The 24,286-nt window shown below is 46.5% G+C and overlaps 9 protein-coding genes and 1 long non-coding RNA gene across 11 annotated transcripts; 6 read left to right on the top strand and 4 right to left on the bottom strand.

Annotated features, from left to right (window-relative positions):
* Position 1: 1 nt before the first annotated feature.
* Positions 2-1,647, bottom strand: LOC111079027 (palmitoyltransferase ZDHHC16). The gene is made up of 6 exons (XM_022374057.2): positions 1,494-1,647; positions 1,281-1,428; positions 909-1,218; positions 637-848; positions 251-576; positions 2-188 (listed from the first exon to the last, which is right to left on the bottom strand). The coding sequence occupies exons 1-6, from the start codon at positions 1,535-1,537 to the stop codon at positions 83-85; spliced, it is 1,146 nt and encodes a 381-aa protein (XP_022229749.2). The 5' UTR covers positions 1,538-1,647; the 3' UTR covers positions 2-82.
* Positions 1,648-1,990: 343 nt separating this feature from the next.
* Positions 1,991-3,689, top strand: LOC111079424 (NKAP family protein CG6066). The gene has a single exon (XM_022374636.2). The coding sequence runs from the start codon at positions 2,079-2,081 to the stop codon at positions 3,561-3,563; it is 1,485 nt and encodes a 494-aa protein (XP_022230328.2). The 5' UTR covers positions 1,991-2,078; the 3' UTR covers positions 3,564-3,689.
* A 60-nt stretch (positions 3,690-3,749) lies between these two features.
* Positions 3,750-7,162, top strand: LOC111079341 (Y+L amino acid transporter 2). The gene is made up of 6 exons (XM_022374531.2): positions 3,750-4,735; positions 5,264-5,777; positions 5,856-6,056; positions 6,155-6,304; positions 6,382-6,559; positions 6,634-7,162. The coding sequence occupies exons 1-6, from the start codon at positions 4,305-4,307 to the stop codon at positions 6,693-6,695; spliced, it is 1,536 nt and encodes a 511-aa protein (XP_022230223.1). The 5' UTR covers positions 3,750-4,304; the 3' UTR covers positions 6,696-7,162.
* Positions 7,163-8,220: 1,058 nt separating this feature from the next.
* Positions 8,221-12,754, top strand: LOC111068161 (carbonic anhydrase 2). Of its 2 annotated transcripts, none has more exons than XM_022357547.2 (6): positions 8,221-8,564; positions 11,264-11,376; positions 11,455-11,545; positions 11,633-11,901; positions 11,978-12,128; positions 12,329-12,754. In XM_022357547.2, the coding sequence occupies exons 1-6, from the start codon at positions 8,483-8,485 to the stop codon at positions 12,583-12,585; spliced, it is 963 nt and encodes a 320-aa protein (XP_022213239.1). In that variant the 5' UTR covers positions 8,221-8,482; the 3' UTR covers positions 12,586-12,754. The 2 variants fall into 2 exon arrangements, with proteins under 2 accessions (XP_022213239.1, XP_022213299.1); XM_022357607.2 differs by lacking the exon at positions 8,221-8,564 and adding an exon at positions 9,508-9,699.
* Positions 12,642-14,021, bottom strand: LOC111068598. Its single transcript, XM_022358232.2, has 5 exons — positions 13,876-14,021; positions 13,639-13,731; positions 13,426-13,582; positions 13,168-13,301; positions 12,642-13,099 (listed from the first exon to the last, which is right to left on the bottom strand). The coding sequence occupies exons 1-5, from the start codon at positions 13,952-13,954 to the stop codon at positions 12,747-12,749; spliced, it is 816 nt and encodes a 271-aa protein (XP_022213924.2). The 5' UTR covers positions 13,955-14,021; the 3' UTR covers positions 12,642-12,746.
* Positions 13,879-15,958, top strand: LOC121405539. Its single transcript, XR_005968631.1, has 3 exons — positions 13,879-14,147; positions 14,222-14,320; positions 15,876-15,958. It is a non-coding gene; the product is annotated as an uncharacterized LOC121405539 (long non-coding RNA).
* A 102-nt stretch (positions 15,959-16,060) lies between these two features.
* Positions 16,061-16,815, top strand: LOC111068740 (wnt inhibitory factor 1-like; the record flags this gene model as incomplete). The annotated part of the gene is made up of 1 exon (XM_022358472.2): positions 16,061-16,815. A coding segment is annotated over one exon (570 nt), but the record flags the coding sequence as incomplete, so codon positions are not given.
* Positions 16,816-17,390: 575 nt separating this feature from the next.
* On the top strand, positions 17,391-21,332 carry LOC111064967 (multiple epidermal growth factor-like domains protein 6). Its single transcript, XM_041596406.1, is given in 7 exon segments — positions 17,391-17,494; positions 17,543-17,596; positions 17,598-17,764; positions 17,825-19,250; positions 19,253-20,094; positions 20,223-21,097; positions 21,153-21,332. Coding segments are annotated over 7 exon segments (3,483 nt in total). The 5' UTR covers positions 17,391-17,431; the 3' UTR covers positions 21,209-21,332.
* LOC111068373 lies at positions 21,304-22,586 on the bottom strand. Its single transcript, XM_022357859.2, has 4 exons — positions 22,347-22,586; positions 22,039-22,288; positions 21,846-21,979; positions 21,304-21,791 (listed from the first exon to the last, which is right to left on the bottom strand). The coding sequence occupies exons 1-4, from the start codon at positions 22,480-22,482 to the stop codon at positions 21,412-21,414; spliced, it is 900 nt and encodes a 299-aa protein (XP_022213551.2). The 5' UTR covers positions 22,483-22,586; the 3' UTR covers positions 21,304-21,411.
* A 109-nt stretch (positions 22,587-22,695) lies between these two features.
* Positions 22,696-23,885, bottom strand: LOC111068457. The gene is made up of 4 exons (XM_022357973.2): positions 23,726-23,885; positions 23,420-23,666; positions 23,223-23,356; positions 22,696-23,166 (listed from the first exon to the last, which is right to left on the bottom strand). The coding sequence occupies exons 1-4, from the start codon at positions 23,808-23,810 to the stop codon at positions 22,856-22,858; spliced, it is 777 nt and encodes a 258-aa protein (XP_022213665.1). The 5' UTR covers positions 23,811-23,885; the 3' UTR covers positions 22,696-22,855.
* Between the last annotated feature and the right edge of the window lie 401 nt (positions 23,886-24,286).

The raw sequence follows: 24,286 nt of genomic DNA, 5'->3' as shown, positions 1-24,286 counted from the left end.
TCAATATACTTGTATTCTAAAGCTGAAGACGGAACACAATTATTTGCAGGCTAAAACATAAAACTTAAGAGTAGGAATGCATCTATGGCCACTCATCCACGAAGGAGGCATCGTGGACAGTGTGAAAGCTGAGGCCAGTGCCCTCGGGCTTGTGCCACGAGGGCAACAGAACGGTGCGCCAAAAGGATCTGCAAGTGGACTCTATAAAAAAACCAATTCTGCACACGGAGACTACGATTATGACTCTCACCTGCCACGCACCAGGCCTAGGAATATTTTCCAGTTCTTTTTGGCACCGAAATTGTACGGATTTATGTAAATGCGTTGCTCTTTGAGATAGCGTTTGCTCTCAGCTTCGTTGATGTGCGACTCCACGCTGGTCTCGCCGCGCGTGATCAATTTCGCGTGCCAGGCGCAGAGTGTGCCCAAGGCTATCACCACGGCCACATTGGTGATGGCCATGAACCAGAGGGCCCTTCGTCGGCCCGGCAATGGGGCATCTGTGTCCAAGACTGGTGTGGGCAGATTGTGCACGGCAGGTGGCAAATCAAACTCATCGTACTCATGGGGATGTGTCTACAATGCATTGTATAAATAGCATAAAATATTCACTCTACGATTTGATAATGGAATTACCACTGGAATTATGTGTCCACTGAGATTAAACTTCACTGGCTGCCCCACCAGGGGCTCCAGCTCGGTCCAGTTCTCGCCATGATCAAGCCAAAGGTATTTATAGCCGATCTCCAGACCGAACAGGATGAGAAACAGGCAACCCAGCGTGGTGTACAGCATGTAGAGGAAGAAGTAGCGATGATTTCCATAGCCCACACAATTGTTTAGCCAGGCTGTGTGGACGAAACAGACTCAAATAGATCAGGGGTCTAATTTAAGGTTCATTTACTTACGGCAGTGGTGATCCATTTTCAGCACACAACGATTGCACACCGAGCAGTGATGAGTGCGTGGCGGTTTTGGAGTCACACACTTGCCGCACATGGTGACGGCCTCCGCCAGCAGTACACCCTCAGGCGGATGGCCCGGCGGCGTGATCACAGCCATCACATAGTGGAATATGACATTCAGGAGCAGCCAATTGCCGACAATTAGAACGAATGCCAAGGCCAGCTGGCCCTTGGCCAACCAAAAGGGGAAACCAATCCAATAGGCAATGCTGACGACGGCAGTGGTCAGACAAGCCACTCCGATCACAAAGAACTGAAAGTGGAATTCATCATGAGCATAATGGTTGGCAGTACTGCAAATCTACCCCTAAATACCGGTCCCAGGCAGTGGGTATAGTTGTCCACGACCCAAAAGATGGGTGTCATGCACACATCCGAGGCATAGGAGCTGTTCATATGGGCATTGAAGGTGAGCGAGTGCCAGCAGTGCTTCATGTACGACCAACGCAAGCGGCACGATGAGCTAAAACAATAACAAAACCATTGCAAACGATTCGATTCCTCTAGCGCGAAATATACGCAACTTACAGCAGCGCCTGCGAAGAGTTGCCACGCCACGTTATCCGCACCATTGTGGAGGTTTATGTGCTCCTACTTTAATTAATAATTAAAGCATTTTTTTATAAATAAATAAATTTATTCCGCGAAACAATTTTCTTCAGATTCGTGATCAGCTGTACAATCGATTGTACTTGAAGGGTTCACTTTCGATATGAAATATTTAAAAAAAGCTTTGCATTCAAACAGTTTTATTATTCAAACAAATAATATAATGTTGATAAGATAAAGTATAAAACAGGCGTTTAAAAGATAATTATATTACATGTATATATGTGGAATGTAATTAGAATGGCTCATAGTACCGACTATTATTAATATATAAAGAAATACGAGTACCTACATATATTTACAAATATTTAACCGCCCAGTTTATTCCACCTATCGCACAAAAGTACCGATATTATTTTCAAGCAACTCTGCACATCGATAACGGTCATGACGCTATATATCAATCATTTAACATCACTATTGCAATTTTGTTCCGTCAAATCAAAAAATATTTGCATTTTGTTTTGAAATTACGATTGAATTTAAATTGAATAACTAATTCTAATGCGCTCGCGCACCAGAAGTCGCAGCCCTCAAAGGCGTGAGGAACGCTCTCGCGCCGACAGAAATGTAAGCAACAAGCCGGCGCGCCGCCGGCCGTCACCACATCGTAAGAGCAGGTCCGTTTCCCAGGTTCGCTCCCGCTCCAACAGACGAGTGGCCAACCAGCAGGATCGCCGCCGCTCGCCACCTCGCTCCAGGGAGACGGACAGACGTCGCCGCAATTCGCGGTCGCCGCCATACTCGGGTCGAAAAAATGACCGCGTGCGCCGCCGATCCCGGGAGAAAGTATCAGCAGCACAGCGTCGTCGCTCCCGTTCTCGGTCTCTATCGTCCAGCAGCTCCTCGAGTGGCAGCAGCAGTGAGGGGAGCAGCAGTAGCAGCAGCGACTCCAGGTCCAACAGTCCCACTGTAAAGAAACAACCGCCAAAAGCTGTGGATCGCTGGCCCAATGACCGCTTCCAAGAATATAATGAGAAGAGCAAAAATCCCTTCAAAGGTTGGATATCAGGAGGCACCAGCTTCATGGACGATCCGGCGGAGCCTTCAACCCGTTCATCACACCACAAGGGCCGCGGAGGCGGTGGGCCTGCCTATACTGACAACAGAGTCGATGCTCGTCGCGAGCAACGTGTGCGCATTGGCGAAGAGGGCGTACCAGATGTTTGGGCCAAGAGCCCGACCCGCGCAGAGATGAACGATGTGAAACTGGTGAAGGGCTCCTACGTGGGACCCAAGAAAAAGAAGAAGAAGGGAAAGGGCAAGAAAAAGGATAAGAAGTCAAAGAAGAAATCCAAAAAGTCAAAGAAGAGAAAGAGCAAGAAGGGGGCGAGTTCCTCGGACACATCTTCATCGTCGTCCAGCTCTGGGAGCAGCGATTCCAGCGATGACAGCTCAGACAGTGAGAGCTCAAGCTCTGAGAGCGAGAACGAGGACGTGTGGCTGGAGAAGACGGTCGATGGCATTAAGAAACCAAAAAAGAAAAAGTCTTCGGCCTCCAAAAAAGACAAGAAAAACAAAAAGAAGAAGCGCAAGACTGACAAGGCCGAAAAGTCCAAAAAATCATCGTCCGGCGGAAGCAAATTACGCTCCAAGGATGGCGGCAACAACGACGAGGATGTGGGCCCATCGCTGCGCCCATCTGGCAGCTTGAACCAAAAGGATTTCGGACGCGCCCTGCTGCCAGGAGAAGGAGCCGCCATGGCCGCCTACATAGCCGACGGCAAGCGCATTCCACGTCGTGGTGAAATCGGCCTCACATCCGACGAGATTGCCAACTTCGAGTCCGTGGGCTATGTGATGAGCGGCAGTCGTCACCGTCGCATGGAGGCTGTGCGTATCCGCAAGGAGAATCAGTTGTACTCTGCGGACGAGAAGCGCGCCCTGGCCATGTTCAGCAAGGAGGAGCGTCAGAAGCGCGAGAACAAGATCCTGTCCCAGTTCAAGGACATGATTCACTCCAAGCTCCAGGCAAAGGACAAAAAGTGAACACACAAAAAATAATGTAAAAACTTAAGGACAGACGGAGAATGTATAAAGAAGAAACAAGACGGGAATCAAATGTAAAAATAATTGCAAATTTTAGAATAAAAACACCCTGTTCCATGTCCCGCCGAATCTTTGGTATTTTGTATTTGGCCGATATACGGTTACACTGCCGAAATGCCTGAAAACGTGGGGGTTAAAAAACTCAGAAAAAAAGTGCCCTAATTTAATAAATGTCCACTAAACTTACATAATTACATGGTTAACACGACATTGGTTAATTAACACTTAACCCATTGCACACGTTTCACCTGGAAAAGTGCAAATTTGCGGAAAAAATACCATTTTTATATTTGCCAACAACACGGCCGCGGTGAGCCCCTACGGAGGAGCAAGCGAGACAGCAACAAACACGAAGCGCAGAGCAAAACAAAGTTCGCTAACCGGCAGATAAGAAGAATATGGGTTTTTTGGCAGAAGCAGTGGAAGAGAGAGTAAATGATTGATAAGAGTGGCCAACGACAATTGAAGACACCAAAGCACTCACACACACACACCCACACACACACCCACTTATATATGTGCCCTTATATACAAAACACACACACACACTAGTTGCGGCGCTTAATCAATTAGCTGGACACTGGGCGCGAGGAGGCTCCGTAGTCCATTTCTGCTTTGACCGTTGACAGTCGCGTGCGTAGTTAGCGTTTGCCGTCGGCCGCGGACATTATCATCATCATCATGCCTTCCAACGAGTTGCAGTCGCCCACCAGCGAAATGGTTCTGCTCACCCCCAGCTCTGATAATCCGCCCAGCATAGCCCCTGCTGCGACCAAGCAACCGCCACGCGAGGGCTCCGCCGAGTCGGACAGCAGTCGAGTGGTGATGAAGAAACAGCTGGGCCTGCTGGAGGGTGTGGCCATCATACTGGGCATCATCTTTGGCTCTGGCATATTCGTCTCACCCAAGGGCGTGCTACGCGAGGTGGAATCGGTGGGCGCTTCGCTCATCATTTGGGTGCTGTGCGGCCTGCTGTCCATGATTGGGGCCCTCTGCTACGCGGAGCTTGGCACGGCCATACCCAAGTCTGGCGGAGATTACGCGTACATCTACGAGGCGTACGGATCGCTGCCGGCTTTCCTATTTCTCTGGGATGCAATGATGATATTTGTGTGAGTCTCACTTCGTTTTAATTATAATTCACTCAGCTTCAATTTCAGATGGGAGGGGATGGGGTCAATTACTTAATTGCTGGAACGCTGAAACGCTGAAGATTAGATGACAGCGGGACGGGCCAAGGCACGGGTTCGGATCGATGTGACAACAACCAGTTTGTGGTTGGTGTAATCTGTGCGTGCTGCCTGTCAAGGTTAAGCCAGTGATTTCACGGAAAGTGAAACACATTCATTATCACCCAGTAATCTATCACCGGCACGGCACCAACACATCGAAGAACCACAAATGGATTTATTGGGGGGGACCCATTCAAAATGTACATACCACAATAGCATTGATAGCAATGTCTGTGTTGCATTAACTGATTAGCGGTTTGATATTTTCGCTATTTAGAATCGCCGATAAGGCCACCACATTCGCTTGCATTACAGTCTGTGACAATAGAGATAATCTCGGATTTCAGTCGGCGTAAAATTTCCATCGATTCGATTGATTTTCCTATCTGTTTTTTGCTTTCTCTGCAGACCCACAACGAATGCCATCATGGGACTCACGTTCGCCTCTTATGTGATGGAGCCCTTCTTCGACAGCCCCTGCCAGATACCAAAGATCGCCCTGCAGCTGGTGGCCGCCGTCACCATATGCTCCCTCACCTACCTCAATTCGTACTACATGAAAGTGACAACGAAAATGCAAAACATCATTATGTTCACCAAGATTGCCGCCCTTGTGCTGATAATCGTCGTGGGTCTGGTGTGGATGCTGATGGGCAATGTGGAGAACTTTGAGAAGCCCTTCGAGAACACTACAACTGATCCCGGCAAGCTGTCGGTGGCCTTCTACTCGGGCATCTTTTCGTATGCCGGCTGGAACTACTTAAACTTCATGACGGAGGAGCTGCGCGACCCGTACCGCAATCTGCCGCGTGCCATTTACATTTCCCTGCCTCTGGTCACCGGCATCTATGTGCTGGCCAATATGGCATATCTGGCAGTGCTCTCCCCATCCGAGATGCTGGCTTCCAATGCCATTGCTGTGGTGAGCATCACTTAACCAATTGTGTGCATCTTTCGAATGCGGAATATCAAACGAACTTTTCTCTTTTCTCATTGGCAGACCTTTGGCGATAAAATTCTCGGTATATTTTCTTTCATCATGCCCGTCATGGTGGGCATCTCTGCCTTTGGCGGCCTCTCAGTGCACATTATGACCTCGTCGCGCATGTGCTTTGTGGGCGCCCGCAATGGCCATATGCCGGCGATTCTGTCCCACATCAGCGTGAAGAGCTATACACCGCTGCCGGCGCTGGTTTTCATGGTGAGTGGTTGCCGCCACCCTCAAATTGACGCACAAAAGACGTATTGGAATTACCTAGTAATTGGTTATGTTCTGTTTTGTCCCTTCCCATTTTGTAGTGTTTTCTCTCCATTGTGATGCTCGTGGTGAGCGATGTTTATGTGCTGATCACCTACAGCAGCATTGTGGAATCGTTTTTTATCATGCTCTCGGTATCGGCCGTTCTATACTTTCGCTACACGCGCCCCTGCATGGAGAGGCCAATTAAAGTGAGTTAAGCCGTTGGTATGGAGACATGAATATTATATAATCTATTGCCATTGCCATTGCCATTGCTTGGGGACAGGTCTCTTTGTGGATACCCGCTGTGTTTGTCGTCGTGTGCGCCTTCCTGGTGGTCGTGCCCATCTATGTGAAGCCCTACGAGGTCGGAATGGGTGTATTAATCACCCTAATTGGCATACCATTCTATTATGTGGGAGTCGTGTGGCAGAATAAACCGAAATGGGTGCAGCACACGATTGGTGAGTTCTTCCACCTCCTCATATTCTCATGTGTATAACATTTTTACGGTTTTATTGCCGTGGTCTTTACATAGACTCTCTGACCTACACGTGCCAGAAGCTCTTCCTGTCCGCCAGGGAGGAGAAACAGGATTAAAGGAACCATCAGAAACCAGAAATATGCATCACATGTACCACATCACGGACTCAGTAATACCTTCAGACTAGAGACTAAAGTTGAACCTTTTTCTATATTTATATATATTTACAAAGCAGCTAATGGGAGAGGAACTCTCCAAGCCAAAAAGATAGCCCACAAAAAGCAAAAAGTCAATATGTAATGAACATTGTGACTCTCTTGGAACTAAGTGAGATCTTTTATATTTATGTGTACATTTTGCATGCAGCGTTGACCTCAAGTGCAAAAACATGTCGAATAGTAGTTTTTAGTTTGGACCAAACGCTTCTTAGACCTTATTTCGACTGATTTTTGTTAAATTCTAGACCAAAGTGACCCCCCACCCCCCCAAAACTGTTTGCCAAAGTTGGAATCTTCAGTTCTAAATTAGCCATTTAAAGCGGTTCCTTAGCCATTAATTTGTTGCATTTCTAATTTGTTACTTTGTCCCCCCTGCCACCCTTATTTAAATTATTCATTAAATAAAGATTTTTTATGTACTACGTTTCATTGTGACTTTTAGGCGCTGCCCGCAAAAGTATGCCACAAGAGGTGGCCATCAGATAAGCTGAAACCACTCGATAAGGCTGCTCTGAATCAGGGGAATCAATTGTAAAAGTTAGGGTAACAAAACCCTATCCGACAGCGTCCCTCCGCTAATCAATTATAACTGATAGCCAATGTTTGGTTTTCCCAGAACGTTTTCTATTTTTAAGCCCCCGCGTGGACAGGGACAATGCGATTTCTGGCCAAAAATAAAACTCCCCCCTGACATTTCGGACATGTCCGTGGGCGGCGAGCAGCAGCATGACGCCAGCACTAAGTATATATCTCTGGCTGCTGATAGAGCATTCCATACGGAGCACCAGACACCACCACTCGCGTAGGTGTTTTTAATTGATAAAACTGTAGCGCGTATTGAGGATGCCCGGCACGACCTGGCCTGGTCTCGTCCCGCAGGTGCGCCGAATCTATGCATAACTATCAGGTGGAGAGAACTGATGCGAGAGAACTGATGTGCTGGCCTAATTTGTATGCGCCTGATTAAAGCGCCTCTTTTGATGGTTTTTTAAGTATATGCATGGCAAGCAGAATGCGAGACTTATTACCAGATCGATCGTAAAATCGCTTCAATGTTGAATTGTATATTGATGATGGCTTAATAATTGAGTTATTGGTATGTTCTGTGAATGCACAATGATGCCTGGGTGTGGGTGTAACTACTTGGCTAAGCGACGAATCTCTAGTCTGGTTTCGAGTCACAAGTAGCCCGATAGCTGATAAACAACAGTTTACTTAAAAGCTGCTAATTGCAGGCACGTGAGTGCTGTGCTGCTGCCACACAAAGGAAAAAAACATATTTGATTAATTATTCTACAACTCGTATTCATATTTATCTACATATTTGCCGGGTGGCAGTTGACTTAGTTGATCGATTCGAAGGCGTAATCTAGCAAATATTAAGTTCGTTTATCTGTAGATCAGTTTATCTGTTTGTCAGCAGTTTGCATAATCAATTGCCGCGGTGGAAGACTCCCACCTATGTGGGTTGATGATGGGGGCAGTCCTTTGTCGAAGCCCATGTGATAATCATGCGATTATTTGCCGGCCGTAGATCGAAGATTGACACCTTTTTGAGCAATCATCAATCGAGGCTCTAAACAATCCGAATCGTGTTCCAACAATTAAACCAGGCAGTGGAAAAGTGAAGCTGACCAGACCGACTAGAACTGGTAACCAAAATGAACACGGCAATACGCGATTAAATGATTGTAATTGGATGGGTCTTCTCCTGGAAAGACCCCCAAAAGTCAGCCATCTGGCCCACTCCCATGGCAGCTTACAGTGGTAAGCCTTGGCATTCAAATGCCCAGACATATCGATCAATTCCAACTATCTGACTTCGCGTGGCTGTGCATAGCCTATCATAAAGATATAAATAGATATCAGTCCGTTCCATATGCCATTTACAATACCCACATTCTCATGTAGATCACGAACTTCCTATACAAGTGTAAATGCGACTTTACAGATCGCTTCGCTCACACAAAAAAAATAAAATAAAAAACTATGTAGACGAACGAAAAACTGTAAAACGTGCGAAAACCCCTCAATGAATTTGCTTCTACTTTGCCCCGATTGCTGGGCGACTGATGTGCGTTGGGCTCTGAAGACCCCGCGTTCAATTAGCGGCTTTCGGCATGACGTTGTCGCGACTTGTTGGCTTAGTAACGGCTACTCCTAAGAACACCCTCCCCCCTCACAGCGCCTTTTGGGCATGGGCAAATAAATAAATCAGTAAAATTGTATGCAAAACAAAATATTATCAAAAATGATCGAAAGCAGTTACCACTCTGGTGTTTGCCATTGGCATTAGGTGCGAATTATGACAAATTTTTCACTTTGATTTTGGCAAACGCAACCGCACTCGCACGCCCCTGGGATTGATTCCTTCAGTGGGCCTATGCCACGTCAAGTATACGCAGTGTGGTGCAACAATTTCTCGGATTTTATTGCATTTTTTTTGCAAGCCACTTCCCTTTTCCCATTTTCCGGATCCCCGATTCCCCGAAAGAGTTCTATAGGCAGCAGAGTACTCCATCCATCCATCCATCCATCGATCGATCGATCGTCGTCGTCGGCGGTGGCGGCAACTGTTCGTGCGCCTCGCTACGTCTGTGTGTGTGTGTGTGTGTGTGTATCTGTGTGTGGTGCACGCGCTTCGGGCGGGGATTTCAGCTTTCGAATTTTCAAGTAGTTCGTTGACTGCCTGCTGAGGAAGTTGTGAAGGTGCCTCGCCAACGGAACGTCCGCGCAGTTTAGAATCTGTCACCCGATCGGAAGGTGCTACAATCGCATAAAAGGAGCTCAGTTCTCGCATTAAACAATAGTTTCATATATCTACATATAGTATAACAATAATCCACCATGAAATTGGCCATAATATTCGAAGCTTCGTTCCTGGTGATCTGCTGGTCTCAAGGTAATTATTCAGTTCAAGGATACGCATTTAAAGTTGAAATTTCTAAAGTATTTTTTTGTGTCGATGCGGCTGTGACCTACTGTGTCATGTGATTCATATTGTTTTTGTCCGATTGTACGGAAACAATACACAAATAAAACACAAACGATCATAAATCGATATCTATTCTGGTGAACTTTCGTCGGGTAAATATAGCCAGATGTGTGGACACCTCATGCGCGTATCTATTACGAGAATGTTGGCTCATTCGGCGGGTTCCCCCTGTTATTCCACGAGGGGGGTGGGGGCCAATAAACAGTCATAAGTACGCACTTCACGAATCTACTTTCGAGCAGTTTAATGCTATTTATTACACTTGAAACTGTCAATTAGTACATTTTATGGCAACCCATCGATTTTGATAGATTGCATGGCCATGTATGGTCAGGGGGAATCGCTTGAATTGTTCTATTATTGGAAGTTGCATAACATGTAAATGGTTATCTCTATAGATAACATCTCCGATTGCAGGCAGAAGATCTCTGCGATCCTTAAAAGTAATCTTTAATTGTATTCTACGAGCGAGCATTTGCCACAATCTATTTTATCTACAAGTACAAGTATTTATTGGCAAATTTGTTTACAACACACTTGCCACAAAATAATGAAATTAAATGGTATAGTACCTGCTGGATGACATAATATCTAATGGTCATACATGACAGGAGAATAAATTGAATAAATTGATTACCCAACCCAAGCAATTTGATAAGCGCGCCTCAAATAAATAATAATCATAATATTATAATAAATAAACCAACTAATTAAACTAATTTATCAAACGGATGGCACTGCCACTGTGACTGTGACTGCGACTCGGACTTCGTATTTCCACCAAAACCAACACCAAAAGCAGCAGCAACAACTACTGCAGACACACACACTCTGTCTCTCTCTCACTCTATTGCTATCTCCCTCCCAATGGAAAACAGTGTCATATGATATGTTAATTCGAAGCGAAGCTTTTCAAACAGAAATTATCACCAATCACATGCAAATTAGCTTTTAAACAAGTATTTCCTTTCGCCTTTGCGGAACATTCCATGGAATTTTGCACTGCGGCACTGCTGTGAAAATTAATGAAAATTATTTGCGCTCACCATTATCTATCGTAAAATACTACTTATACATACATATATCTAAATCAACACGGCCATATCTAATTTGTTGGCCAGAACGTGCCCTTGGGGCTCACGCTCTTTGCGCCTTTTGTGTGTGTGTGTGTTTTACCGTAGATCTATTTATTTAGCCACTTGTCTGTCTGTCCATTGACTGCCGCAGAAAAACATTCAATATTTGTTTGCTGTGCCATCTATTATGCCGTAATACACAAGTGCTCCTATATGTCAGAGATAGGATCCGCGCGAAGGTCGAAGTGGGCGGCGGGGTGAAAGACACTCGGCACGTGAATGTTCGGGGTGTTCCACTTTAATCGGTGAACATTCCAAGTGTGTAGAATAGTCCCTGTTTCATGGAGGATCATCTTGCTAACGAAATCCTGTTTGTTTCCTGTTGTTCCTTCCAGCTGTCAGCAGTCATGTGTTTGGCTACTCGGAGCCCAATCAGCGCCGCTGGGCCCGTCACCATGGCCACTGTGCCGGCAAGACACAGTCGCCCATTGCCATCACCACGAGCCGGGTAAGCGGCAGCCTGCCTAATTACCCTCTAAGCCCACTAAAGCAGACCTCTAATCGTGCGTAATTGTCCCATTTTCAGACCATACCCGTTCATATGCCTGCCGTGGATATGATTGGCTACCACAACCTCCTGCCGTATCCCCTGAAAATGGTCAACAACGGACACACGGGTAAGTGGAGAGCCAGAGAGCCAGACAGAGAGAAAGAGAGACTTTTGCATAGTGATTGTTGATTGATGGCCCCCAATGCTTCTGCAGTCTCCATCGGCATACCCAAGGTGAATGCGAGCAACGCGGAGGAGGATTTCCTGCCCTACATTCGGGGGGCGAAGCTGCCCGGCGAATTCGAGGTGGAGGGCCTGCACTTCCACTGGGGCGACAAGAACAATCGAGGCTCCGAGCATGTCATCAACGACATCCGCTACACCATGGAGATGCACATAGTGCATCGCAACAAGAAGTACGCGACCATTGGGGAGGCTCTCAATCATCCCGATGGCGCTGCCGTGCTCGGGTTCTTCTTCAATGTAAGTAGAGGAACAGCCATGGCAATGATTTGTTAACGTCATTACGTCATTCTTCCCCAATCTCTTCCCCGCACAGCTCGACGAGGATGAGGGTCAGGGCTTGGTCACCATTAATCGTCATCTGCATTTGATAGCCGATGCCAACCAGGAGGCCACCCTCAATGTCACCTTCTCCCTGTCATCCCTGATAGCCGGCGTTGACGTGGACAAGTTCTACACCTACAAGGGTACGTATCCGAAGGGGGGAATCTGCTATTAAGCAGCCATTTGTACAGCCAATTAGCATTCAGGCGAGGCCCTAAGTGGCATTGAATGGCTACTGATTAGATGACAGCGAATCGATGTCAATACCAGCTGATGCTGATGCTGATGCTTATCCAAGATGACACATCTCAATTAATTCGCTCGCTCTCTGATCGCATTTCAGGTTCCTTGACCACGCCGCCCTGCTCGGAGGCCGTCACCTGGATCCTGTACTCAGATCCCATTCCGATCTCACCAAAGCAGATCTCCCGCTTCCGTCAGCTGTCGGACACGCAGGATGGGGCGCTCGTGGACAACTTCCGCACCCTGCAGCCGGTGGGCAATCGACGCATCTTTGCACGCACCGGACACGTGCGGCACACCTCGATTGCGGCCCTAAAGCACGAGGGCGACTATCTCAAGTACGACTGGTTCTACTGAGCTCGGTTCTACTGTGGCCGGATGTAGCAGCAGCACTGTGCCATGCCATGTTTAGGTTACCGTTTAAGATTAGCATTTATTACCTTACACTAACAGTTAGCCGTAAGCAAGATGGTCAGGGAACACCATCCAGGATATCCATTAAACGAATACTCTTCTTCCTACGCGATCAGCTGCGTCTTTCGACCGTACAGGTTCAGCGAGTTGGGTATATCCTCCACGAAGAAGTTGGCGGGAATCAGATTGAACAGCTGCTGCAGCAGCTTCAGCAGCGTCCGCTCCACAGTCTCGGCGACCAGGGGACGCAGTGCCTCGAACAGATCGCGCCAATTCTCGTTGAAGAACTGATTGGTGCCTTGTTCCACCTCCTTGCTTCGGCCATTGAACAGGTTATCCATGTGGGTCTTTACCTTGCCCACCTCCAGCTTCACGCGCACCGATGTCACATTGTAGAAGGTGTAGCCGCCCTTCTCGTACAGGTGTGTCCTGGTGATCATCAGTATGTTGAGGTCATCTATGCAACAGTAAAAATCATTCGTTTAGTTGTGATTTATCTACCCACAGACGGACGTGTGTATCTACCAATTTCCATGGACATGTCGCCGCCCCCTCGGAGGGGCACGAGCAGAATGCGTCCAATCATTTTATATTTGCAATCCAAACGCATTGTTGGCAAATAGATTTTTGTCAGCCAGCTAAAGTCCTTTTTGCTGACCCTTAAAACAGATTCAAATTAAAGTTTTATCTACAAATAACCTTCATCAAATGGAAAATAGATTTGATTCGCTCTTGATATGCGAACACTGCGGCCAAGTGCAACGCGTTGCCATCGATACTCACTTGCTCTCCTTGATCACCATTTTGCCAAAGCCGCGGATCAGCATCTCCGTGAGATTCGCCGATATGCTGGCCACATCGCTGTTATCCTGATTGAACACCAGCTGGTCCTGTTTCATGGGGTCAATCGGTCCAAAGGTTTCATCTATCTCGGGTATGCCTTTCCAGTGAAATATTGCGATGAGCGTGGAATGTTTTGATAAGCTGCAGCCTTACCTTTGATTACCTGATTCATGAATCCCTGAATCGAACGGGTTGAGCAGTTGGTGAACTCGGGCTCATAGATTCGACACGATTCAATGTACGAGGCTGCAATACGTATGAACAGTTTCCGGATTAGTCAAGCTGCAACATGATTTGAGGTATTTTTTTCCGACAAGAGTTCACTTGTCTGAGCAAGCGCACACACACACACTCACACATTCAGATAAACATTAATGAACAAACACTTACGCTTTTCCGTATAGAATGCAACGCACTCGATGCCATCGAAAAGCATCAGCATTAACACCAGTAACCCAGTTATGTACATTGGGAAATCCCAGTTAAAGTCACCGCCTAATCGAGTTAGTCGCGGCTGGCGAATGAGAGATTACTCGGAGCGGAGCTCGCTTTTATCTGGCCTTTTATATAGGCGATGTGAATGAGCGGGTCGCTCATCCCAGCGACTCGAGTGCAATTGATGAATTGAGTGTGATGTGGTGATGCTTGTCGTCGTAGCCTGGGTAATACCAGAATCGAGAAATTTTCATTTACTACGTCTACTTTAATTTATTCCATATTTATATTATACTTGTAGTGGCAGTCGTAGTTGCTTTTGTTGGGGCGCTGTATTAAGCGGTTCTGTCTGAAACTGTAGCGACTTCACCTTGCCACCCAACGACGAACGGGCGAACCGGTAAGCTAATTTAATATCCACTCGCACTAGCAGCTGGAAAATACGTCGACTGGCGTGACACTCGGCTTGGACCTAGGCAAACTTCATTGCTAAAGTCTGGTTGAAACGAAAAAAATACCAGTACATTAACGGCCATAATAAAAATATTAAATGGCCAAATCCTCGCCTCGACATGTGAATCCGCAAATGATCGGATGTTGGATGCTGGATCATTGCTGAGTTGAGTACTAATGCACAAAGTATTTTCATCTTTGGACTAGACTGGCGTTAGTTATCTTGAGTCCAATTGTAATTATAATTTTCCATGATATTTGCATTGTATAATTTTTATTTTGCATTTATTTATGTACATGATAGAGCGGACTTATCTCTCTCTATTTTGGTGGGAATAACAAGAATTTAATAGAAGGTTGCGGCTTCTTGATCTGCATATATGTTTTCAAATATTTAATGCCAGCGGATGTCCCAACGACATCAGCTAGACATGCCAGCCAATTTATAGTTTAACACTAGTACTAGTATTTCTAATACTACTAGTACTTTAAAGGCCACAACAACAACATTAAATGGCCGAAGCTGCGCATCGAAATTGTCATTTCATGTGACTAACGCCAGAAGTATTTTCATCGTTTAACTGGACTGCAGTAGAGTCCAGTTTATTTTATCGTATCATATCGTAATCATATAAATATTTGCATTAAATGTTTTAATTTGTATACCCGTACTCAAAAAAGAGTTAAGGGGTATATTATATTTGTGGTACAAGTGGATGTGTGTAACGCAGAGAAGTATATATATATAAATTCTAAAATTGAAAAAAATCATAAGCTCAAAAATGTATGTGCTGACTGAGTACGGGTATAAGTAGAGTCGCGTTCCCAGAAGCGACTCACACGTTCCTTCTCGTTGTTTTATTTATGTGAGTGAATATCCACTCTCTATTTCTCTTTTACTCTAGTTTCGGGGGATTATTTAAATTTTAATGGGAGGTTGTGCCTTCTTAATTTGCATATATTTTCTTATTTTAATCTTAAAAAAAAAATGTCTTATCTAAGACAAAACTGAGTACTTGTTCGCTAGATTTCGTTAGAGTATGTGGGATTCACAATATATACGGAAATTTATTCTATACCCTGGGACTGCATCCGAGAAGGGTGGTGCTTGCTCTCTGAGATATGCCGGGATGACCTCTTCCTCGCTCTTGTAAAATTGGACGCATCAAATGAGCTTGGTAGACCTTTTCCATGGAGGGAAGAATGTTCCATTCTTATGCCGAAACATTGCGAAATTCGCCTGCCTTGGTGATAAGTCTGTTAAAACGGATGCATATATACATATGTATATGTACATATGTACTTTTGTATATATTTTCATATACTCGCTTATGCGGAAACTAAGAAGCGTTTGAAAACTTATAAGTGTTTTCTGATTTTTGGAGAGGCCTCTTCAGTCACATTTCTGAATGGTTCAGAGCCAGTTGTTGGATATTTCTTAAGCAATCATGTTGATTGGTAAAATTTTTATATTGTGCCTACTTATCGGATTCTTATTTAAGAAAGTGAAAACCTGCCGCAAGGGATACAAACGAATTGAAGAAGGGTCAAAACGAGGCTGTGAGGCCATTTGTACGCAGCCCTGTGGGAGAGGCAAGTGCACCGAGCCAAATGTTTGCACCTGCGACGATGGATACAAAAATTTTAGCAATTTGCGCTCTAGACGGTAGGAAGCTCCATATATTATATACCTGATTTCTGCAAGGGTGGGTGTAGCAAGGGCACTTGCCAATCTCCCGGACGGTGCGTCTGCTCCATAAACCACATACTGGACCCCGGTAGCGGCAACTGTTTGCCCCACTGCCCCAGCGGCTGTCCCAACGGCAAGTGCGTGCTCCCCAACAAGTGCAGCTGCAACAATGGATTCTCGCAGAACGCCACCACTCAGACATGCCAGCCCATCTGTGAGCAGAACTGTGCCTCGGGCAACGGTGTCTGTGCGGCCCCTGATCACTGCGAGTGCAAGCAAGGCTACGCACAGGACAAAGACTCTAAGTCGTTTATGTGTCGACCAGTGTGCCGCAAGGGCTGCGATAACGGGGTTTGCCGCGCACCCGATGTATGCGAGTGCAAGAAGAACTACCAGAAGGGGCCCGATAGGAACTGCGTTCCCATCTGCCAATACGGTTGCATGAATGGCAACTGCACGGCGCCAGACGACTGCGACTGCTTCGAAGGCAACAACATCAGCCAGACATGCCAGCCAATTTATAGTTTAACACTAGTACTAGTATTTCTAATACTACTAGTACTTTGAAGGCCTCAACAAAAACATTAAATGGGCGAAGTTGCGCATGGAAATTGTTATTTCATGTGACTAACGCCAGAAGTATTTTCATCGTTTAACTGGACTGCAGTAGAGTCCAGTTTGTTTTATCGCTTTCCATGATGATGTAACTAATGGCCTTGTAATAATCACATAAACATTTGCATTAAATGTTTCAATTTTTGCTTTTATTTATGTAAGTGATTATCCACTCTCTATTTTTCTTTTACTCTAGCTCCGGGTGATTACTTTCAATTTGAGCGGAGGTTGTGCCTTCTAAATTCGCATATATTTCCTTATTTTGATCTCTAACAAAAAAATTCTTATCTAAGTCAAAACTGAGTACTGGGTCATAGTTGTGTACTAGTACGCTAGATTTCGTTAGAGTATGGGGATTCGCAATATATACGAAAATTTATTCTATACCCTGAGACTGCATCCGAGAAGGGTGGTGCTTGCTCTCTGAGATAAGCCGGGAAGACCTCTTCCTCGCTCTTGTAAAATTGCACGCATCAAATGAGCTTGGTAGACCTCTTCGGAGGGAAGATTGTTCCATTATTATGCCGACACATTGCGACATTCGCCTGCCTTGGTGATAAGTCTTGTTAAACGGATGCATATATGTATATGTAAATGTATGTATATACTTTTGAATATGTGTATACATACTCGCTTATGTGTGAGCTTAGAAGCGTTTGCAAACTTATGAGTGTTTTCTGATTTTTGCCGAGGCCTCTTCAGTCCCATTTCAGAATGGTTCAGAGCCAGTTGTTGGATATTTCTTAAGCAATCATGTTGATTGGTAAAATTTTTATATTTTCCCTACTTATCGGATTCTTAGAGGCCCAGATCTGCGTGGGTGAAGCATGTTAAGAAAGTGAATGGCAAGCTTATGGTAAGCAGACCATTGGCGTCACTTTCCACATCCAATTTAATAGTCTTTCTATAGCAAAGAATAGAAAAAAGGTGCTGCAAGAATTACAAACGAATTGGAATTGGAAAAGGGTCACAGATTCAGTGTGAGGCCATTTGTGCGCACCCCTGTGGGAGTGGCAAGTGCACCAAGCCAAATGTTTGCACCTGCAACAAGGGATACACAAATTTTAACAATGTGCCCTCTAATCGGTAGGAAGCTCCATATATTATATACCTGATATCTGATTGGAATTTCCCATTCTATCATAGATGTGTTCCCTCCTGCAAGGGTGGGTGTAGCAAGGGCACTTGCCAATCTCCCGGACGGTGCGTCTGCCCCAAAAACCACATACTGGACCCCGGTAGCGGCAACTGTTTGCCCCACTGCCCTAGCGGCTGTCCCAACGGCAAGTGCGTGCTCCCCAACAAGTGCAGCTGCAACAATGGATTCTCGCAGAACGCCACCACTCAGACATGCCAGCCCATCTGTGAGCAGAACTGTGCCTCGGGCAACGGTGTCTGTGCGGCCCCTGATCACTGCGAGTGCAAGCAAGGCTACGCAGAGGACAAAGACTCTAAGTCGTTTATGTGCCGACCAGTGTGCCGCAAGGGCTGCGATAACGGGGTTTGCCGCGCACCCGATGTATGCGAGTGCAAGAAGAACTACCAGAAGGGGCCCGATAGGAACTGCGTTCCCATCTGCCAATACGGTTGCATGAATGGCAACTGCACGGCGCCAGACGTCTGCGACTGCTTCGAAGGCTATTCCGCCATCAGCGAGTCGATTTGCGACCCCATCTGCAAAGAAGTGTGCCTAAATGGATTCTGTGAGGCGCCAGATCTTTGCTCATGTAATGAGGGATATCGGAAGAGGGACAACATCTGCGAGCCAGACTGCGAGGGCGGATGTGAAAACGGATTCTGCGAGTCTCCCGGAAAGTGTTCCTGCCTTGAAGGATACGAAAAAGAGAGTGAAAACAGATGTGCTCCAATCTGCGAGGGCGGATGTGAAAACGGATTCTGCGAGTCTCCCGGAAAGTGTTCCTGCCTTGAAGGATACGAAAAAGAGAGTGAGAAGAGATGTGCTCCAATCTGCGAGGGCGGATGTGAAAACGGATTCTGCGAGTCTCCCGGAAAGTGTTCCTGCCTTGAAGGATACGAAAAAGAGACTGAGAAGAGATGTGCTCCAATCTGCGAGGGCGGATGTGAAAACGGATTCTGCGAGTCTCCCGGAAAGTGTTCCTGCCTTGAAGGATACGAAAAAGAGAGTGAGAAGAGATGTGCTCCAATCTGCAAGGGCGGATGTGAAAACGGATTCTGCGAGTCTCCCGGAAAGTGTTCCTGCCTTGAAGGATACGAACAAGAGAGTGAGAACAGATGTGCTCCAATCTGCGAAGGCGGATGTGAAAACGGATTCTGCGAGTCTCCCGGAAAGTGTTCCTGCCTTGAAGGATACGAAAAAGAGAGTGAGAACAGATGTGCTCCAATCTGCGAGGGCGGATGTGAAAACGGATTCTGCGAGTCTCCCGGAAAGTGTTCCTGCCTTGAAGGATACGAAAAAGAGAGTGAGAACAGATGTGCTCCAATCTGCAAAGGCGGTTGTGAAAACGGATTCTGCGAGTCTCCCGGAAAGTGTTCCTGCCTTGAAGGATACGCAAAAGAGAGGAACAGATGTGGGGGGGTGACGCGAAAAGAGAGAACAGATGTGCTCCAATCTGCGAGGGCGGATGTGAAAACGGATTCTGCGAGTCTCCCGGAAAGTGTTCCTGCCTTGAAGGATACGAAAAAGAGAGTGAGAACAGATGTGCTCCAATCTGCAAGGGCGGATGTGAAAACGGATTCTGCGAGTCTCCCGGAAAGTGTTCCTGCCTTGAAGGATACGCAAAAGAGAGTGAGAACAGATGTGCTCCAATCTGCAAGGGCGGATGTGAAAACGGATTCTGCGAGTCTCCCGGAAAGTGTTCCTGCCTTGAAGGATACGAAAAAGAGAGTGAGAAGAGATGTGCTCCAATCTGCGAGGGCGGATGTGAAAACGGATTCTGCGAGTCTCCCGGAAAGTGTTCCTGCCTTGAAGGATACGAAAGAGAGAGTGAGAACAGATGTGCTCCTACTTGCAAAGGCGGTTGTGAAAACGGATTCTGCGAGTCTCCCGGAAAGTGTTCCTGCCTTGAAGGATACGCAAAAGAGAGTGAGAACAGATGTGCTCCAATCTGCGAGGGCGGATGTGAAAACGGATTCTGCGAGTCTCCCGGAAAGTGTTCCTGCCTTGAAGGATACGCAAAAGAGAGTGAGAACAGATGTGCTCCAATCTGCAAGGGCGGATGTGAAAACGGATTCTGCGAGTCTCCCGGAAAGTGTTCCTGCCTTAAGGGATACGCAAAAGAGAGTGAGAACAGATGTGCTCCAATCTGCAAGGGCGGATGTGAAAACGGATTCTGCGAGTCTCCCGGAAAGTGTTCCTGCCTTGAAGGATACGAAAAAGAGAGTGAGAACAGATGTGCTCCAACCTGCAAGGGCGGATGTGAAAACGGATTCTGCGAGTCTCCCGGAAAGTGTTCCTGCCTTGAAGGATACGAAAAGAGAGTGAGAAGAGATGTGCTTCGAGAGGCGGATGTGAACTGCACTCCCAATGTCATAAGGCGGATGTGAAAACGGATGTCTGGCGGAGTCTTCCCGGAAAGTGTTCCTGCCTTGAAGGATACGAAAAAGAGACTGAGAACAGATGTGCTCCAATATGCGAGGGCGGATGTGAAAACGGATTCTGCGAGTCTCCCGGAAAGTGTTCCTGCCTTGAAGGATACAAAAAAGAGAGTGAGAACAGATGTGCTCCTAATTGCGAGGGAAAATGTGCGAATGAATTGTGCATGGCGCCTGGGCAGTGTTTGTGCATCGAAGGATACATGCGGAGCGGAGAAGGCACCTGCAAGCCCCATTGCCCAAATGGATGTTTCAATGGCTCCTGCGTCGCACCCAACGAGTGCAGTTGTGGGAATGGTTCTGTCTACGAGTTTTCATCAGGGATGTGCGTCCTTGAGAATAATGATCTCGTTGGCGACGTTGGCACAGATGGTCTGGGACCCGTCTCTTCGACTGCCAGCTGGCTCGAGGATTCTTCAGATTCACCAGTTGCTCGTTCCTCCTCGATAGCCGATCTGTTCCTTTGGTGCGAGAAGTTATGCTGGAACGGGACGTGTGTGGAGGATCAATGTACCTGCGCGCCAAACTACAAGCTTCACAGGGACCAAGGGGACGCCGGACGGCTACTGTGCCTCCCTATTTGCGAGATGGAGTGCATCAACGGGTACTGCATGTTCCCCGCAATGTGTGCCTGCTTCGATGGCGGGGAGCCGGCTGGCGGTTACCTGTGCCAGTCGCCTGACGAATCGGCCACGGTGGAGCACTCCTATGGCCAAAAGACCGGCAAGAGCCGATTGATGTGGCTGTTCATTGCGGTCGGTATCGTTGCGGTCTCCCTGTCGATCGTCATTGCGTTTCTGATGTGCCATATCTACAAGAAACACAGCTATCGAGTGGCCCAGAACGGTGAGCTACGCGAATAATATCTGAGTATTTCCTCATTTGTTTTTTTTTTTTGCAGAACAAAAATTTGGTGTTTACTTTTCGGCGAATAAAGCAGATGTCATTCGAGCTTGATCTTCCATTGCGAAAACACAATTTTCTCATTACTAAAAAAAGTTAATAGTTCGACTAATTTTAATTGCAAATATTCTGTTAAGCCCGAGGCGTAATCATGCAAGTAATAAACATTTATTGCCAGTATGTAAATGTCTCTCCGACAAAGTCTCAGCTCAAAACTGGAATAGACTCTCAAATGCACTAGACGGAATGATCAGTTCTCACTCTGCACTGGATGTGGATCCATTATCACTAACAGGCGCTTGCTTGGAGCCATAAAACTCCTGGGGAGTGGGCATATCTTCCACAAAGAAATTAGCCGGTATCAGATGGAACACCTTGGACATCACATCGAAGAGAATGTTCTCGACCGTTTCGATAATCAGCGGCTTGAGGGCCTCGTAAAAGTCCCGCCAGTTGTCGTTGAAAAACTGATTGGTGCTGCGCTCCACCTCCGGACTGCGACCGTTGAACAGGTTATCCAGATTGGTGTGCACGCGGGAGAGCTTCAGTTGGACACGAATCGACGTCACATTGTCGAATGTGAAGCCGCCCTTCTCGTACAGCTGCGTCTTGGTTAGCAGCAGTATGTCCAGATCGTCTAACGAAATGATGTTGTGAGTATTGAGCTGGGGAATAAGATGCGAACACTTACGGATCTCTATGAATATATTTCCAGAGCCACTTAGTGGGATGAGAAGAATCCGTCCAGCCATTTGGTACTTGCCATCCAGTCGCATTTTGGGCAGAAAGATCTTGGTCTGCCAGCTAAAGTCCTTCTTGCTGATACTAATTAAATCGCCATTAATGAAATTAATCATTCATTCAGGTGTGGTGCTTCCACTCACCGGCTTTCCTTGACCTTGGTCTGGCCGAACCCCTTCACCACAAGCTCTGTGAGATTGGCTCTTATGGTGGCCACCTCATTGTTGTCCTGCTTGAAGACTATGTCTCTCACGCGCATGGGATCGAAAGGACCAAAGCTATCGAGTATCTCTGGAATGCCGATGTTCATTTGATCCAGAAGCTTCTGCACACTGTTCGTCGAGCAATTGGTGAAGCCAGGCTCGTAAATTCGGCACGAGGGCAACCAGGATGCTATTGATTTGTCAGAGTTCCAGTAATATGAATTAATTTGAGTTGAGTCGGAACTTACGCTTCTCCGTGTAGTAGGGGACGGCTGCCACCATCACAGCCAAGGCGATCTCGTTTATGCACAAGATCGCAATTAATCCACCACAAAGGCCAAAAGACCTACGGCCATGGGGTGTGCTGCTGCCGCTGCTGCTCATGCTACTACTGTATCTTTATGCACTTCTGTATTTACGACTGAGAGCGTCGCTTAGAGTCACATTAATCGGTGTCACGACATGCAACCGACTAGCTGGATGCAAGCTCTGGGCTTCAGTTTTATTCCGATTCAACGAGCAACGAGATCATAGATCGAACATCCGAGATCCGAGATCCGAGCAGCGACAGCGTTCAACTGAGAAAGCTTAGAGCCATTTAGTTTGAACACGTAGCCGGTGCTAAGTGCAGTTTTTTTGTGTATTTAATTTCCCCTATTTCCTGTCCTACCAGGCGATTACATTATTATCAAGAGTGAGAATTATATTATTGTGTACTCGTATAATTATAATTCTATATTTATTCTTGGGCATTCCGTCAGTGGAAGTCTTTGATGAAGTAGCTAACTGGCACATAGGCGAACGTCTTCTTCATGCGATCGAGGAGAACGCCTTCGACAGTTTGCTCGGCAGCGGGACGTAGCACCTCGAAGAACTCGCGCCAGTTCTCGTTGAAGAGCATGTGGGCACTGTCCTCTAGGGCCTTGTTGCCCCCAAACAGATTGTTCAGCTGGATGTGGAATTGCTTGATATCACGGAAGGAGATCTTCACACGGTCCACCTCCGCGAAAGCACCCTCGGGTGTGACTCGTGGCCTGCCCGCCATTTCCATTTGCAGCAACGCTTGCTCTGCGCATGGAAAATAACTTAAAGATGGTGTTGAAGTGGGGGCTAACTAGACTTACCAGCTTCAAAGTAGCCGCTGCCATGGCCATTGAGATTCAGGGCGATTACATGGCCTTTGACTTTGTAGTCGAACTGGAAGCGCAGCTTCGGTACGTAGACCAAAGCCTTCATCGCATAATGTTTGGGGTCATAGCTATAGAGTACACGATTTCTTGGGTTACTTTTCACTGGAAGATGAATAAGTGACAGAGCCTACCTGGCTTCCTTGACCACTGCTTGGCTACCTCCCGTCATGTACACGTTCTGGAGATCAGCATTGATGGCTATGGCCTGGCTAGAATCCTGCGAGAACTTCACTCTTTTGATGTACAGAGGATCCAAGGACCCCACTGCATTGTAGCCGGGTATGCCGTCCTTCCACTGATGGAACAGAGTCTGCAGGTTCTTGGACAGGCAACTATTGAGGCTTGGATCGCCCGCAATGCACGGTGTAAGGTAATCGGCTGCAATCAGTTGATTAATTGGCGACTGATTTTAGGTAGAATCTGGACGCATTTCTTACGTTTCTCGGCCAGATATTTTAGGCCTTCTGCAGTGGCAGTAAGCACGACCAAAATGATCAAAAACTTGGCAATTTTCTGCATCATCTTTTGATCGGATCTTTGAAGAGCTTTAAACCGTTTGCACGACTTCAACGAACCCAACGAAATGAGATTTCGGAGTGGAGTCATTGTGTTTTATTTCAAATGAAATGCAAAAATCTAGACCTTTTGTATCCATTTCATTGTTTGGATGTTCCATATATTTTTAGTATATATTTTTATATATATATTCTCTTTTATTTTTTGTACAATTAGTAAGTAAACAAGTTTATCAACATTAGACCTGATGTGGTCGTACAGGGTGTCCAAATGAGTTGTGGCCCGACATCTGATCTGCTACCCTGCAACCAAAAACTGCACTCACCTTGATGTGACCCTTCGGCCTTTGACTTCACTCCGCTCTATTCCCAAATTCTCAAGACCTGCTTCTGTGTACATATGTATGTAGGTGGTGTGAATATATATCTACTCGTCTAATCCAATCTAGACAGCGATTATCTCACTTTCGCTGGAGCTCAACT

Source organism: Drosophila obscura, unplaced genomic scaffold, assembly GCF_018151105.1.
Source record: "Drosophila obscura isolate BZ-5 IFL unplaced genomic scaffold, ASM1815110v1 contig_150, whole genome shotgun sequence".
Taxonomy (NCBI): domain Eukaryota; kingdom Metazoa; phylum Arthropoda; class Insecta; order Diptera; family Drosophilidae; genus Drosophila; species Drosophila obscura.
Note: the sequence above shows the minus strand (reverse complement) of the source record. Positions and strands in the feature narration are given on the sequence as shown.